Genomic DNA, 17373 nt, shown 5'->3' on the forward strand with positions numbered 1-17373 from the left:
CATACAAATTTATCCTTTAAATTAAAGATTCCGATATGATGTAAATTCATACTGTCGCTTCTCGAGCATAGAAGATAAATTAGATTAAAGTTAAGTGCATAACCGCAAACTCACAAAAAATATTGCTCCCAATAGACATCGAACTTAGGACCTCGAGTCCCTATAGTTTGACCCGAGAGATTCAACTACTAATTCTAAAAAACATGGAAAGCAGATAGAATGAAAACGTATGTCATCTCCTACATTATTTTCTATTTTTTATTCATTCACACAAATATAATCTTTCTGTTTTTTTACTTCAAAGAGGCCGGCTATGAACAAGGTAAAAGGAAAGGAAAAAAAAACACACACACACATACTCACCCAACATAGTATATTAGTATGACAAATTTTACAAAATACACGTAAATAGAAGCAAAGATCAATAATATGAAATTTGAGTTTTATTGTTTCAAAGCATATATGTACATCAGCATATGTTTATATGGCATATGGGTTTTAAGCTTTTCAGCTTTCCTATAAAATTTTCATTTGTGTAGAGGTATACTCTGTTCGTGTATGAAGAAATTAGAAGGATCAACTCTGGCCTTCACTTGTATTAACCTCCAGAAGTTGTTCTTGAAGTACTTGGTCCCATAAGCAGTAGCATTTGTCTCCACTATTCTATCACTATTACTGCTACCAATATCAAGGTCTCTGTAATTCTGAAATGCCTCTCTAGGGTTCTTGGACACATATGGAGTCATACCATCATAAAACCTCCTCATCACATCTACATTGTGATCAATGTCACTCTCATTAGTCCATATTGCTGCATACTGAATCTTGAACAGATTACCGGATCGATGAGGGAACGGGGTTGCGGGTTCTGGAATCCTATCCATTGCTCCTCCATATGGGTTCCATTGCATCCACATATTGGTTTTTGTATTGATCATCATGTTCCATATGGTTTCTAGGCCTTGTTTTGAGATGGGGTTTTTTACATAATCAGATTTGAACTTCAAGAACACTTCAGCATCACTTGGCCTATTGAGTAGAGCATCAATGGATGTTCCATTTGGCAAATCTGCCCAATAAACAACAGATTCAACCCATCTCATTTCCTGACAATCTTCCTTCTTTAGACCCAATTCAGGGAATCTACTTTGCATCAGTGGAAGAAGTTGGTTTGTTTGGCCTAAAAAGAATCCAATGAAAGCAATATCCACAGTTCCATTTTGTAGTTGCGGCATTGCTCTTATGAAGAGCTCATCAGGTAATCTACTAGCAACTTCTTGCCAGCGATATACGATATCGGTACCATTTTGTGCTAGAGTCCTGTGAACCCTGAAGACTGTCACATTTTCTGGGACTGGAACCAGATTTATTTTCCAGGAAAGTATGACACCAAAGCTTGCACCACCACCTCCTCTAATAGCCCAAAACAGGTCTTCTCCCATAGATTTCCTGTCCAGGATTCGACCATTGACATCGACTATCTTCGCATCAATAACATTATCAACAGAAAGACCATATTTTCTTATCATATTACCATACCCACCACCAGAAATGTGTCCACCAAGTCCCAAAGTATGACAAACACCAGCAGGAAAGCCAAGGATATTGCTTATGTTAGCAACTTTGTAGTACAGCTCACCTAGTAGTGCCCCTGCTTGAACCCAAGCAGTACTACTACCATTTCCAAGCTCGATATCGATGGATCGGAGATGGGACATGTCAAGGACAACAAATGGGACATCGGATCGATACGAAAGCCCCTCATAATCATGTCCACCACTCCTGATTCTGAGTTGCAGGAGATGTGTTTTGGCACAAACAACTGTTGCTTGCACATGAGGTTCTTCCAATGCTGTGATTACTGCTAGAGGTTTTGGAGTTGTGGGTGTTGTGAATCTTTTGTTTCTGACATATGATCTGAGAACAGATTGGAATGAAGGATTTGTTTGGGTGTAAATGGCATTTGAGATTGAATTGGATTGATTAGCAAGGCATTGTTGAAAGTTGGCAAGAAGAATTTGGGGAGGAACTGCCCATGAAACTGAAAAGAAAAGGATTGAAAATATTATGAGTTGTAGAGAGATTGTTCCCTTCATTCTTTTGTGATGGATCGTACAATTCACAATCATTTACATATATTAAGAGAGAAGAACACCACACACACACACACACACATATATATGTATCTCTTACCATATAAGAAAATTAATAAGAAAATCTTATATTAATGTATTATATATGGCAATGAATTCATGGCATGTGGATATGTTTATGGATCTTCAATATATTGTTGATAATGGCGTGCAGAGTCAGAAAATTTTAAAAAAAATTCCCTACAAGGTATGAATTCCCAGATTTTTCTTCCGTGACGTTTTAATTTAGTGTCAAACTGTATATATCCCATTTAATACGACTTTTATTATTATTATTTGTCATAAGTTAGATACGTTTTTTTTGTCAGAGCACTTAAGATTAAAAATTTTAATTTCAATTTTCAAACAACAGTGTCGTGTAGTCATGTAGTATTTTAATTTCAATTTTCAAACAAGAGTGTCATGTTAAAAAATACAACCCAAACACCACAAATCATCAATGTTGTCCGCTTTTGACCAAAGACTCGCAAAGCTTTGACTCATCGTCATTGATTGAGATATTGATCATATGTTTATATGCCATTCGATTCGATTATACCAATCCAACGTGGGATAAAATAAAATGCTATTTTGCAAAATAATTTTGAATGAGGGTTATTATGCTAATATTTATTACTAGATGCATTCCAAGAAAACTATGAACCAGAAGATCGTGCATCAAAAAAGTATGGAAAAAAAAGAGACAAGGGGCAGCCTTTGTACAACCCTATGAAACCAAATATGCACAGCTAACACGGCCAAATTGATAGTAACAGGGCCAACTCCCCATCATTGAAATTTGACATACATATACAACAGTTCTATTTTTTTTACATTATCTATAAACCATTGCCATTGGAGTGCCTAATAGTATTATTCTGATGCCGCATTTGCTGCAGGCAATCCATAATTTCAAGTTCTGGATCAAGTCGAGGACAAGAAGCTAGGTTGGGAGGTTAGACATTGTTCTGTCGCATTCCAATGGAGTCAAAGACGAAGAACAATCGTTCCGGACCTTCTGCTCGAAGAGACTATATGTCATCCCCCTTGATCACTCTTTAAAGACTTCCCACAACATGTTGATGGGTTTAAGTACTTCAGTAGAGTCGCAACTGGCTGTCCCTGCTAAAGAATGGTCCCCTGGAATACAAATATAGAGAGGAAAAAACGAATAAAAGTTATATTGAGAGTAGTCACCAATACAATAAGCCACTGTTTTGAAGATGAAAGCAAAACGTCATACAGCAGAGGTCCAATGTGTAGCCAAATAAAAATAAACATCCCTTGCCATGATCAATGACATGCCCTATAGTGCGTATAAGAGAAATATACTATCCGCAAAAGAAAGAAAGAAACACCTCATTTCAAAGTCAGAAAACTCATTATTCAACTCCACCAATTCTATGCCCAGATTCCCCTTTTAACCTGCATGAAAGAAGAATGACTTCCAATAAGAAAAACGCATGCCTTGTTAAATGGCATGCTGACCTAACGTGGAATTCGTGAGGAAATATAAGGCAGAGGTTTATGTACTTTTTAACACTTTCAACACCTGCCCAATGGCACAGGATCCATGTTAGGTGAGGCACCATCTGAATTAAAATCCTAATATTCTCCCTCCAAACTGCACCATATTGCTCAAGGCCATGTAACTTCTTAACTAGCATGAAAGCTAGAACAAACAATGAATGTCAACAATATCATTGATTTTTCTGTTGCAGTGGACCTTCACTAAGCACAACTGAAAAACACATGCACTAAAGTGAAAGGTATGAAGTTGGTGATTCTTTCATCCTTGTTATGCTAATTCTTCCAAAGTCGAAAAATCATACACATTAGTGAATCACTTTAGCACCCAGAACAATGTTCCCATTTCAAGGTCAAGTATTAGGAAAATAGTAGTTCTCAATTTCAAAAGCAGGATGAAGCTTAAAATTTGAGAGCAGAGGAAGCACCAAAATTAACACTACCAAACCGTAAATACACCCCCCTTCACTTAAAATCAAATCAAAGCATTTCAGTATCTGCGACAGTGCCAACCACATATCATAATTTGGATAGAAAAAACACGAACAATTAGAAAAAGTAACTCAGTCACTTGAAGATATTCAACAAAAGAAAAACCCCATTGACCTATCAAATGCTAGAGACTAACAATGCTCTTCACTCACCTCCGAATATGCAGTTTTGGTCCTGACATCAAGCTTGCAAACTGGGCAGAATGTCCCCCACTTAGTCAGCCATGAGTCCACACAACTTGAATGAAATTCTGCAAATACTTTAAAAGATCAAACATCAACGGAGAAAGTAGCTTCTAAAACAATGAAAGTTTAATGCTTGTTATAATCCACCATTGCATTAAGTAAGAAAATCTAATTTGTCTTCCAGATATAGGAAAAAAAAAAACGCAAAACTTGTTTTGACAAGAGTCAAAACAGTTTTCTAAATGTGAAATCTAAAATTATGTACAAATTGCTGTCAAAAAATGCCGTATATCCATAGTTTAAGATAATAATATTTAGAGCTTCATTTTAGCTCATCATCCCAATCTGATAGCTTGTTTATAAATTTCGAAATGAAGCATCAGTATAAATCTCATCACATAATTCGACACATGAGCAAGTATCATATACAATCTCATGGAAAATTGGAGAATCTAACTGCACCTAAACATGTCGATATAACCCATCACTTGTAAGAACTCAGTGCCACATAGATAAACCTATACTACCAATGCCTAAATGTAACATTCATAAGCAGAAATACGTGCATTCCAATTCTGGAAAGTCTATAGTATTTAGCACAAGTGCAAAGTCCTACCGTGTTGACAGGGGAGAACTTTAAGAATTTCCCCATCTTTATAATCCTCGAGGCAAATGGGACAGGTTTCTCCACCATGGTAGTTACTCAGATGATCAGAGTTGAATGTTCTACATGGAAAGGCCTCCACTAGTTTCGTATCTATGCATTTGAACTGACAATTTGTGTGTTGCCCATATAGCCAGTGTCTAGGGGCCATAAAGACTACCACCAGTAAAGCAAATATGACAATAACAGATAGAAACGATATTGCCAGCACAGTCCACGCAGCTTCACTGTGTGATGGGTAGATGCAGCATTCACCCTCTACCCCTCTAGCGTGGTTCTTTAAAGCTTCACCAGAAGCCTTTGAAACAAACACTGCATAAATCTTGGTGATCTCATGATTCAACATCACTGCACGTATGCAATATATGTTAAAACAAAGCTTACCAGTAGTCTAGTACTAGTAGTAGATTGTTGATGCGGTTTCCAGTGGCCCTTAAGCGCTAACCGACACCAATAGTGGAGGAAGCCTCCATAGCTCTGCACTCCACCCTACGTACGTGGGTGATGAGAATCGAACCCTTGACCTCGTAGGAGTGGGAGAGAGTCACTACCATTACACCAATTGGTGTAATGGTAGTGGCCTTCTATGTTGATGTGGTTTTCGGTGGCACTTGAGCGCTAACCGACACCAACAGTGGAGGAAGCCTCCGTGGCTTTGCACTCCACCCTACGTAGGTGGGTGATGAGAATCGAACCCTTGACCTCGTAGGAGTGGGAGAGAGCCACTACCATTAGTGTAATGACTGATATCTCTCTCCCACTCCTACGAGGTCAAGGGTTCGATTCTCATCACCCACCTACGTAGGGTGGAGTGCAAAGCCACGGAGGCTTCCTCCACTGTTGGTGGCGGTTAGCGCTCAAGTGTCACCGAAAACCGCATCAACATAGATCATCTTCAGAAAACAATGAAAAGCCAAACTACTAAGCAATTTCTTTAGAGGATTTTAAAAACATTGGATGATCTCTCTTTTAACTCTAGAAAAAAATATTGAAACACAATCTAAAATAACAAACATATAAATTGAAGAAAATTTTGATTGAAAGCAAACCACTACGACCAAATATGTAAAATCTAAATATAGGACAGAAGAACATGTAATCAGAATCGAAAAATCGAAAAATGGTGAGGAAGAAGAAGTAATGTCTCACTGTAAACCAGATTCGCCTTCTCTCTATCGTCGTAAACGATTGCTGCGTGAAAACCAGCATCCTGAGCGTTTCGAAGCTTTTCCTGAAAAGCACAACCACCCCTCACAATCAAAGCGAACCTGATTTGATCGGTCGCGTTGGATTGAACTCCCCATCGAAGTGAAGAACACGCGTCCAGAGGATCCGCCAAGTGCAGACTCCCACATACACCAGAATCATCGATCCTACGACCTATTAATCACAAACACAAAACAGAAATGAACTTCAGTTCAATTGAGTGGGCAGCATCAATCAATTTCTAGGTCGAGCCAAGGATGCGTTTAAAATAGTCACCAAATTTGGCGGGAAGGTCTGGGAAGGCTAAAGAGAAGGGCTTCAAAACCACGGCGGCGGATGCTAACGACCTAGTGATACAATACAAATACAGCAACAATACGGACTGCTTCATCTCTCTTCTCCCCCTGTGCTTGGCTATTTGCAGTTGCAGACCAAGAACGTAGAGTAGGTAGGAATATGGGCAGTTGGTTGAGAGTGGCAAAAGTTTCCCACTACTGGGCGACGACGAATATGGGCAGTTGGTAGAGTAGGTGGGAATATGGACAGCTCGGCGGCGATGAATGATAAAGCAAAAGTTTCCCTGGGCTCAGGGCCCAATCATCCTCCGATGCCCAAAAGTGGGCCTGACATATGAAACTCATAAACAGCCTACCGGGCTCTAGGCCCAGTACATTTCAGTAGAGCAACGTATAGTTACTCAGATGGGGTTGGTCCGCACTCTTCTCCCTTCTCTGTCGCAGCCTTTTCAAGTCAATCACCGGACTTTGCTCATCGATGGATAACGTATCGGAACTGGACTTGCCGGAGGCCTTCCTTGATTTTCTTGAAGCGAACGGGTTGGACCCGTCGATTTACGTCGCAGGTGACTGTATTCCTCGCTATGTAAGGTACAACGAGCTCTCATATCATAAGCTGGATAATTCTTTTACTTGAGCTTTGTTTTTTTAGGTTAAATAATGTTTTTATGTATTTTTTCTGATACTTTGGAAAGGTTGAAGCCTGGTAGAGCCGCTTATGTGGAAGAGATTGAAGCTGAGATTAAGTGTAAGCTTGAGAAAGTAGGTTGGTTGCCTGGTTTTTATTCGCTTCCGCCTGATATTCAGATTGCTAACACAAAGGCTTACAAGGAAGGAAAGGTAGCCGTGATTTTGCAGTTATTCGCTGGAGTTTCCAAGACCTGCTGTTCTGTTTTTCCGCATACATTCTTTGTTTCCTTTTTGAATTGATGCTCATGCGTGGCTTGTTTTATTTTGGTAATTTAGATTTACGGGATTGATGCAGCTTCCGGAGCTGCTGTTGCAGCATTGGATATCTCTACCGGTGATCATGTCCTTGATCTATGTGCTGCTCCTGGTTAGTGATATTGTTCTTGTAGTTCTTAGCCATAACTTTTTGAAACAGCGGATTATCTATATTGAGCTTCATACAAAGATGGACATAGGTTTTCAATTACATTTCTCGGATTTTTTGCTTATGATGATTTTAGAGAAGATATTTAAAATGTCATAGGTTTCTGCTTTCTGATAAGATTTCATTATAAAATGCCAATTATCTATGTTCAGGTGCTAAACTTTGTATGATATTGGACCTCCTTGGTGATTCGGGTTCTGTAACGGGTGTTGATGTTGCAAGACATCGCCTAGCTGCTTGTAGAACCATGCTGCAGAAATATGCACTGGGTGATAAGTGTCGTCTTTTCATTGCTGATGGCACAACATTTTCCCTCCTACCTCCAAGGAACCATTCATATTCCAAATCATGTAATCGATACGAAAAGACATATCATGCATTTAATTTAAGCCCAAATGTAACCCTTGAAGATATCCATCTGTTTTTGACATGTATTTATTCTGCTAGTATCAAACAGATGAATCAGCATGGGAAGGAAAAACAGATGCATTTGGGGAATGGACTTCCAGGAGACCATGGAAAGAAAGGAAAAGGCTGGCGAAAGCAAAGGATGGTATTGCTTCACTACCAGTTGCAGGCAGTGAATATCCTGAACTAATTTTTTATGGGACTCATTCTGGCATAGTTGGACTGAGTAAAACTGAATTATACAAAAAGATGGATGGTGATGAAATTTCTACCTGTGGATATGACAAGGTTAGTTTGAGTTCAACTAATTTTCCCTGTTTCAAGAGCATTGTTTCCCTTTTATATGTTACTATTGCTCTTGTTTATCAGGGTTTCTCCTGTGTATGTATTGTCCATCTTTTACCGAAGCTAACGCTTGCCGAGAATGCAATTTAGATCCTTGTAGATGCGGAGTGCACCCATGATGGGTCAGTTCGCCACGTCCAAAAGTTTGAGAATTGGGGCTGGCAAACTTTTCAACGCCGTGTATTGAATGCAGAGAGAACTGATAGCCTGACCACTCTTCAGGTAATTTCTTCATTTTCTAGCAAAAAAGACAAAAGATAGTTTATAATAAATTCCCACTTAAGTTATTATGGGATTTAATTTGATAGAAGTAATGGATTACCTCTCTCATACTTGTGATATATGGTATAAGATCACTCTTAGCTGCTGATATATACGGATTATGTGATATAGTGGAACAAGGTTATTCATTAGCAAATGACTCTTCATTGTTGAATATCTTGTGACAGTCCTCAGAACAGATAATCAGTAGTCATTTGCTGTCATTTAAGCCACTTAAGATAGGGATAAAAAGATACACTCTGGGGGTGTTTGCTATTTGGTAATTACTCCAAGATCACTGGTGATTTTGGTGGGATTATGGGATTGCTGCGTCTAATTGTTTCTAAGTCACTCACTCAGTGATTATCCAATTTACCCATAGTGATGACATTATACTTTATAGTCCAACCCGGTGACTGCTCTGGTTTCTACCCTGTCTCTCTTAATAAAGTCTCCTCTACAAGCAATGGAGTAGTTTCAAGACAATGCATAGAGTTCTTGATCATGATTCCCATCTAATTCCTTGGTAGAGAATCTACGAGTTGGAAACATGCCCTACAGACATTATAGATAGGGTGTAGCTTGACCTTATAATGGGCAAAACGACATATCATTATGAATTTCTGATATTGGTTTACTAGTTACTACATACCTTGACAGATGACCATATTGTTGGCGTCATCCACTCCTAAAGTATGCATGGAACACTTTGTTGTTTTCCCCAAATCAGTTGTCAATTTCCAGCTTGGATCAATTGTGCCGTTGATACATGGTCTCAATTGGATGATATCCCTCTCCCTTGCTCGATCTACTGTTTGCTCCCTTTTTTCTTCACATTGAATAGAATTTAATTTATTTGCAGTTAAAGCTACTCAGGAATGGTTTTCAGTTGCTAAAAATTGGGGGCTTTCTTGTATACAGCACTTGCAGGTGCATTTTATCAGTTTCTTCTTCTATCTTATATACATTCATGCCAGTGAAAGATCGTGTTAATGTTTCTTAGTAATTGCTTTCTGGTTGATCAGTCTTACAGCTGCTCAGAATGAAGATATAGTAGAGCAGTTCCTCTCAGAAAATGCTTTTGCTGGTAATTTAACTTTTTATAGTGTGCTATATTTTATGATATAAGCTGAATCTTAGAGTAGAAATTCATGAGCAAAATTTGGGTGACATTTGGAGAGCGGAAATGCCATTCAACCATTATCGTAATGGTTTTCTACTGCAACTCCGTATTTTAGTAGCCCATTGAATGCTTAATTGAATAAGAACTTCAGCCAACTTTGTTCTTTTAATCTCAAACAAAATGCTTACTTGTTCTCAAGAGACATATGACATCTAAACTCAACTTTTCGCACACTCTGTCATCATAGTCGAAGCTTTAATCCAAAACGACTCATTGACGTGTTAAGTCATAATGATCCTTCTTGTTTGCAGAGCTCCAGGAGATAGAGTCGGCCAAGCAATGGCCTTGTAGGAGTGGGGGGATGGCAAAGACGTTGCGCTTTGATCCTTTGACATCACAAACTAGTGGACTGTTTGTAGCAAAGTTCACCAAACTGGCTTCATAACCAAGGTTTGCTCTTTTTCTTTTATTTTTCCTTTTTCGCTGGGGTTCTACTTTGATCAACAACAATTTAAAATCATTGGCATATTTCAGATTTCTCCTCTGGTTTATAATTCACCGATGGATTACTATCCTCTGCACCTAATGAACTGCACGTTGACGGTGAAGTGGGCGGTCTAAGTTGCACATACACGAGGCTTTTGTGGCGCTGTTTCCTTTATGCTTTGATTATACTTAAGCAAGAGATACTCCGGTGGACGTTGGTGATGCTTAGTTGTCCGTTTTGAAGCCATCACACTCTTATGAATTCATTTACAAGATCTTTCAAGGCCACTTTGTTGTTGTTTGGCATAATGGGGAGTGAAAAACTAATGAAATTATTTAATGCTCGTTTGACGTTGTTTACTTTGGAGGTAATTGAACTTAATCACTTCCTTGTTTAACAAGTACGGACTTACCTGAAGCGTTTTCTACCCTCGCATGGAAAACAACAATACAAGACTTTGAAATGGTCAACAGCACTGCAATAGAAGTGATTGTAGTGGTCATCCCAGACGTCTAATTCGTTTATCAAATTTAAGCATCGAGAAAATGATCTGTAGGGCCTTCTGGTCTTATGGCTTCATGATGGTACAATGTTCTTCAAATCCAGATTGTTCCCATTTTGTGGAACTGCAATGAAAATGTTTTGGAATTCCAATTGCATGGCTCTAATCTCTTTTTTGAAATTTTCACCTGATTCAATGGCCAGGATTGAGCTTTGGAACAAATATATGAAGGGCTGGACAAGGGAGGCCCAGATGTAGCCCATTTTTATATCCATGGGCTTTGTTGTTTGTTTGATCCATATTTTAAACTTGTGAGTTGTGAATGGCTGATGGCTTAAACAAACCTTAGGGTAAACCCATTTTCGGCATATTCCAAACAAAGCCTTAGGCCGCAGGGCGTTCGTGTGGCTCTATCTTCAGGGTTTTGTAGAGTGTTATCGTCTAGAGAGATTCAGACATGGCGATCCATCTGGCTATTCGGCGTTCTCGACTTTCTTCTTTCTCCTTCGCGGTGCGTTCTCGTTCTCACCCTTTTTGTTTCGTTTTCGGTTTCGGTAATATCTATTCCAGCAATGGAACCCTAGCTAAAACCCTAAGCACCTCTGCATTCCCAAATCAGTATCCGCCACCACAAACACCTCATCAGCCTCAATATCACCAACAGCAACCACCGCCCTCTGATCCTAACCTCTACCGTGACCACCAGAGAAGCCCCAATCAGTGGGCTCCGCAGCACCAGAGTCAGGGTCAGGGCTATCAGCCTCAACACGGATATAATCGGCCAGATGTCTACCCGAGCCAACAGCATGGATATAATAATCCACAACGACAGGTTCAGAACCCTAATCAGTGGAACCACCAAATCAACCCGAATCAGGCGCCGCCTCCTCCACAGCGACAGAGTCAGGGTCAGAGCTATCAGCCTCAACCTGGATATAATCAAAATAATCTGGCCGATAGCTACTCGAGTCAACGGCACGAATATGGAAATCCACAAGCACAGGTTCAGAACCCTATTCAGCGGAATAACCAAATCAATCCGAATCAAGCACAGAATGTGAATGCGGCGCCTCCTCCTCCTCCTCCTAGTATTGTTGATTTGGTGCGTTTTTGCCAAGTGGAGAAAATCAAGGAGGCTATTGAAGTGATGGATAAGGGAGTTAAGGCTGATGCTAATTGTTTCTACACTTTGTTTGAATTGTGTGGAAAATCAAAGCAACTAGAGGATGCGAAGAAGGTACATGATTACTTTTTGCAGTCGACTTTTAGGAGTGATCTTCAGTTGAATAATAAAGTGCTTGAAATGTATGGGAAGTGTGGGAGTATGACTGACGCAAGGAGAGTGTTTGATCATATGCCAAGCAGGGATATGGATTCCTGGCATTTGATGATAAAAGGGTATGCGGATAATGCATTGGGGGATGAGGGGCTGGAGATGTTTGAGCAAATGAGGAATTTAGGGTTGAAACCCAATGAACAGACTTTCCTTCTGGTTTTATCAGCTTGTGCTAGTGCTGATGCAATAGATGAAGGGTTTATACATTTTGAGTCGATGAAAAATGATTATGGAATTTCTCCAAGAATGGAACACTATTTGGGGATTATAGATGTTCTTGGAAAGTCTGGGCATATTTATGAAGTGAAGGAGTATATTGAGAAACTGCCATTTGAGCCCACACTGGAGATTTGGGAGGCTCTGCGGAATTATGCTCGAATTCATGGAGATGTTGATCTTGAAGATCACGCAGAGGAGCTAGTGATTGCTCTTGACCCATCAAAAGCTGATCCTAAAAAGATCTCTACACCACTACCAAAGAAATACACTCTGATTAGCATGCTTGAGGGGAAGCATAGGATCAGCGAGGTTCGGAATCCAACGCTTTACAAAGATGATGAAAAATTAAAGGCGTTCAAAAATTTGAAAGCACAAAGTTATGTGCCAGACACAAGATTTGTTCTTCACGACATTGATCAGGAGGCAAAGGAGCAGGCTTTGCTTTATCACAGTGAGCGTTTGGCTATTGCATTCGGCCTGATCAGCACTCCAGCTAGGACACCACTCAGGATTATAAAAAACCTGCGTGTATGTGGTGACTGTCACAATGCCATTAAGATTATGTCTAAGCTTGTTGGGAGAGAATTGATTGTTAGGGACAACAAAAGGTTTCATCACTTTAAAGATGGAAAATGCTCTTGTGGAGATTACTGGTGAAGTCATCATGGTTTCTAACCAAGCATATTCGCTGAGATTACCATGTTTGGAGCTACTGTGTAAACTGCTGAAACCACCAAGCTGTGCGGGTAAAAGTGAACTGGTGATTTAGCTAGATTGTGGATGGAAGGCTTGTGATGTATGGTTTGCTTAGTTTGATCAAATATATCTATCGCATTCTGTGCTACCATTGCTAATGTTTCTACGTTTTCTGCAATAGTAATTAACAATTTATTTGAATAGAACATCTAGAGCATCTTTAATTTGTGATTTTTAATATGTACTATTATTCTAAGTTTTCTTTTTTTCTTTTTTTTGTGTGTATGTGGTTTTTACATAGGCAAATGAATGTCCCTGCTTATCATATATTTGTTGGAGGGAATTAACTTTCTCATTGTACAAGTTTCTAAAGGAAATTGAGAAAAATGGTTTGCACTTCACTGTAACAGAGACTTGTGATGCAGAAGTTTCGAAGCGCCATCAGTGCTTCATGAATGGTGATGACTCCTGGCCCGGCTATGAGAGAGATCACTGCTACCCATTATTGGTCAGAATTACAAGGTAAACTTTCTCTAATTTGCTTTTATTTTCGTTGCATTACTCACTGAGATTTGATTCCCTGAACTTTCCTGTATCACTTGACATCTATAACTGGTGCATCTGAGTAAACTAAATTGTTAACCTGTCTCCACTAACTTATGTATGGTCCTACTGGTTTATGGTTCTGCTAATCTCTTTGAATGGAAAATATAGAGATACTGTTTTTTGAATGATTAGTTTATTATAATATCCTTTTTGATCTTATCGCTGTTGATGAGTGCGCTGAAACGTTCAACAGAAGATTCCTTCCCTCCCTTGGAGAGCATAGAGGTTGGTTAACTATTTAAAAGCTTTGAGATATGCATGAGTAGATATAGGCCCTTCACCTAAAGGATGATGTAGAACAATGTCAAAAAGCCATACAATGCTCTTTTGATTAAATTATGTTGCGGCTGCTGGAAGTTGAAGGTAAAATAAGGGAACATCATATTGTCCTTCCCTTTTCGTCTACTTTTTTTTTTTTTTTTTTCCACTACAAAGGTCCTAACACGTTTGAAAAAGTTGAAGGGGCACATAACCACATTCTATCATTCTATTCATCTCTCCTCTTTTGGAGAAGGAAACAAGAAAGTTGGTTTGTTTCTGTGGCTTATTTCCTACACAAGTTGGGTGGAGAATCACATCTCAATGTCTATTTGGGTCATTCTTTATAATGGCTTCTTTAGCTTTATTTCTCTCTCAGGCATTTCGACAAACAGTGACGGTCCTGAGATTTTTGCTGCATTGAAATTGCAGGATTTTTGCCGTCCAAGAATAATATCAGACACCAAAATATTGGAGGCCAACCACGTATGTCTTATGATTCCACCTCTTTTGTGCCACACTCTTGTTGGAAGACGTACATTTTCCCTTCAATGTTTTAAAATGGAGAATATTAACAAAGAAAGGAAGGTTAACCACAAATTAACTATATATATATATATATATATATATATATATTGTCTCTTTTTGTCATATGTTTCCCCCAATTATTCATTCCCAACTAGACCATAAGCACAACCCACTTGAGTTTCTTTCTCCAATTGTTCTTTTGTCATTATTAACAAATGTTTTAAGGGTTTTCAAAAGTGACATAATTGATTATTGACTATAACAATCAAGTAGGTATTGATGAGGAGGAGAGGATCAGTCAATTTGGTCAATAACTGGTCCATAAACGTTTTTTTTTTTTTTTCCCCCCCTTTTGCTTAGGTAAGAATATGTCATCTTTACATAGAAAATGATAGACAAAAGTTAAGAATATTTCTTTTTTGCTTAGGTAAGAATATTTTTTTTTTTCCTTTTGCTTTGATTTCTAGTAGAAGGAAGTGTGGAAGTATATTGGGATTATTGCTTGCTGGTATTTGGTTACTCATTTTCTCACTTACATGAGGTTATACGTTATAGCCAGAACATTTGCTAAAATAAATACATAATGCTTTTAATATTGGGCATTGGTCGAGGTATATAGACCATCTTGGCACTCACCCATCGATCGTATCTCACCCCGACACTTGCTATCACCCATTTTTTAGTAAATGAAAGTATCATTATCGTTATTCATTGCTATTTATACTTGGCATCAACTTAGAATTTTCATTTGAGAACAGGAACACTAAAAATGTATCATAAATGTGAAAGGAGAAATCAAAAACAGGCACATTCTATTTCTAAATTAAAAATGCTTTCCATGAATTTTAACCTTAAAATATGGAAGATATGGGAATAGTTGGGATTCTCTTCTTATCAATACATAAAGAGAACTATAAAAAAGTGAATAAAGCATAGGAAAAGAGAAATTCCCACAAAAATAGAATATTGTACGCTCCATAAAGGTCCAGAATTGCTCGACTCTCCAGTGGCCAAGTTTGCTAGCCATGAACTAGCCAGTTCACTCTCTTCTACTGGCCTGAACCCTGTTCCAGATTCGGACTCGGACCCGGACCCAGACCCATCCGTTGTTGTTGTTGTTGTTGGCTTGGGAGGTGGGTCCATTGCAGATTTTGGACTGCATAAACAACATTAACCAAGATGAAAAATAAATTCAAAATAATAAATTGAATTTCTGTGAAAAGAGCTTACGTGGGCAAGTTAGGGCAAAACGTGATCGTATAATCAGCTCCAGTACACGTAAAAGTACTCGTAGCATCATCGTATGCGTAGCTATACGATCGTGGACACGCGCTTTTAAACATTTCGGAGTATATCGACGGCTTACAAGTAGAAGGTGAACCGTATGCGCCGCTACAGCAATACTCAGGACTCCCAAACGCGCCGCAGGCACTCTTGCAAGCTCCACCGCCATCCGCTTTAAGCTCAGCCGGGCAACGACGGTTCAAGTCCTCCACGCATCCTGTTGACGCGCAAGTACCGGAGCCACCACTCACGTCAATCATCATCGGGAGATTGTACCCGTCGACGAGTGACACATCATAGAAGTCCTGCGAGCCGGAACCGAGCGTGAACTCGGCTAAAGTGGCTGGCGGCGCGGCTGTCATGCCGTTGCACTCTAGTTGTCCGGACGCACAATCGCCAGTGGCGCAGACTCCCTGACCTGAATTGTCAAAATCACAACCTGTTCTGCCCCAGAACCGACCCGACCAGCCTGTCGGAGCCTGGAATGAACGAGAGCTACCTTTTGAGAGCTCGAAGCCGGTACTGTCCAATTTGGGGCTGCCATAGATTCCAGGCCATACAGTGTAATCGCATTTGTTCACGAAATTGAATGTAGCACCTGAAATACCTGAAATCACAAGAAGAATAAGAAAAAAAGCTTGAAAAGTAGCGAAATTGAGTTATACCAAGATGAAAATTTATGGAGAATTTTGATAGGATTGATTAATTACCTTTAGAATTGAAGAGAAGAATAAATGTAAACAGGGTACAACAATGGTCGTGGATGTAAGAGCAGAGACTCATGGCTTAAAAAGTTCTTAGCTCAATCAATCAGACAGAATTAGAATGGTAAAGTTAGTTGATCAAAGTTTTGAATGGTAGAAAGAAGAACAGTAGCCTAAGCAGGGCTTTTTGCAGTGGTAGATAGCAAACAGAGAGGAGGAACAGTGTAGAAGACGATGAAGATTACAACCCATCAAACTCTCTCTCTTCCTCTCCCTCTCCCTCACTCTCTCTGTTTCTCCTTCTCTGTATATCAAATATCAGTGATTGGTTAAGTGGGTGTTGGTATTTATATAGTACAAGGGAAGAACTGGCCATGGCCGACATCAGTACCACTCTCTGTTCAGCCAACGTCCCTGTGGAGGTCCCCTCCACTAACCAATTGTGATGATGATTTATCTATTAAATAAATAATCACTAACAGAAAATTAGTCATTTTTCCGGGGAAAATATTATACAAATACCAATTTGTACTCGTACATTCTATAAATTTCATACAGTCATCAATGTCGCTGCGTCAAATGCCAAGTAGTAAAGCATCGTATGGATAATGTTATTTTGATTTAACTTTTCTTTCCTTTTTATGAACATTGATCAACACCCTTTTTGTTGCATTTTTAATCTTAGAATTATACCGTTCTTTAATAAAAGTATTGTAAAAGGAATGCATATAATCCCCACTAGATACTACAAAACACTATTTTTGTCTTTTGACATTTTGTGCATGTTTTGTTCTGTGAAATTTGTTTTTGCATGAAAAGAAATGGGATAATATTGTTAATCTTGATTGAGTGGTTGTGTGAATAATATATAATGTTGAGTATGGTCTCCCACTTCAAGGGTTGAATCATTAACAACCCATTAATTGAATGAAGAAAAAGATGGAGGAGGAGGAGGAGAAAGGAAGCACTAAATAGGTGTATATATATATATATATGGGAT

General features: G+C 39.1%; 5 protein-coding genes across 6 annotated transcripts; 2 read left to right on the forward strand and 3 right to left on the reverse strand.

Annotated features, from left to right (window-relative positions):
* Window positions 1–425: 425 nt before the first annotated feature.
* LOC120015711 (berberine bridge enzyme-like 4) lies at window positions 426–2110 on the reverse strand. Its single transcript, XM_038868248.1, has one exon. The coding sequence runs from the start codon at window positions 2094–2096 to the stop codon at window positions 528–530; it is 1569 nt and encodes a 522-aa protein (XP_038724176.1). The 5' UTR covers window positions 2097–2110; the 3' UTR covers window positions 426–527.
* A 681-nt stretch (window positions 2111–2791) lies between these two features.
* LOC120014295 (receptor homology region, transmembrane domain- and RING domain-containing protein 1) lies at window positions 2792–6733 on the reverse strand. The gene is made up of 6 exons (XM_038866214.1): window positions 6483–6733; window positions 6150–6380; window positions 4953–5348; window positions 4304–4401; window positions 3491–3557; window positions 2792–3272 (listed from the first exon to the last, which is right to left on the reverse strand). Exons 1-5 carry the CDS (start codon window positions 6595–6597, stop codon window positions 3534–3536), a joined length of 864 nt encoding a protein of 287 aa, XP_038722142.1. The 5' UTR covers window positions 6598–6733; the 3' UTR covers window positions 2792–3272; window positions 3491–3533.
* Window positions 6734–6920: 187 nt separating this feature from the next.
* On the forward strand, window positions 6921–10640 carry LOC120015365 (ribosomal RNA small subunit methyltransferase B). Of its 2 annotated transcripts, none has more exons than XM_038867767.1 (10): window positions 6921–7093; window positions 7198–7403; window positions 7488–7559; window positions 7769–7966; window positions 8074–8312; window positions 8460–8591; window positions 9493–9560; window positions 9656–9717; window positions 10065–10203; window positions 10288–10640. In XM_038867767.1, exons 1-9 carry the CDS (start codon window positions 6981–6983, stop codon window positions 10196–10198), a joined length of 1224 nt encoding a protein of 407 aa, XP_038723695.1. In that variant the 5' UTR covers window positions 6921–6980; the 3' UTR covers window positions 10199–10203; window positions 10288–10640. The 2 variants fall into 2 exon arrangements, with proteins under 2 accessions (XP_038723695.1, XP_038723696.1); XM_038867768.1 differs by having other exon boundaries at window positions 6922–7093; window positions 7198–7342; window positions 7469–7559.
* Window positions 10641–11089: 449 nt separating this feature from the next.
* LOC120015364 (pentatricopeptide repeat-containing protein At2g15690, mitochondrial-like) lies at window positions 11090–13322 on the forward strand. The gene has a single exon (XM_038867766.1). The coding sequence runs from the start codon at window positions 11200–11202 to the stop codon at window positions 12952–12954; it is 1755 nt and encodes a 584-aa protein (XP_038723694.1). The 5' UTR covers window positions 11090–11199; the 3' UTR covers window positions 12955–13322.
* Window positions 13323–15180: 1858 nt separating this feature from the next.
* Window positions 15181–16696, reverse strand: LOC120015367 (thaumatin-like protein 1). Its single transcript, XM_038867770.1, has 3 exons — window positions 16380–16696; window positions 15616–16276; window positions 15181–15541 (listed from the first exon to the last, which is right to left on the reverse strand). The coding sequence occupies exons 1-3, from the start codon at window positions 16450–16452 to the stop codon at window positions 15280–15282; spliced, it is 996 nt and encodes a 331-aa protein (XP_038723698.1). The 5' UTR covers window positions 16453–16696; the 3' UTR covers window positions 15181–15279.
* Window positions 16697–17373: the final 677 nt, after the last annotated feature.

Source organism: Tripterygium wilfordii, chromosome 14, assembly GCF_013401445.1.
Source record: "Tripterygium wilfordii isolate XIE 37 chromosome 14, ASM1340144v1, whole genome shotgun sequence".
NCBI lineage: Eukaryota > Viridiplantae > Streptophyta > Magnoliopsida > Celastrales > Celastraceae > Tripterygium > Tripterygium wilfordii.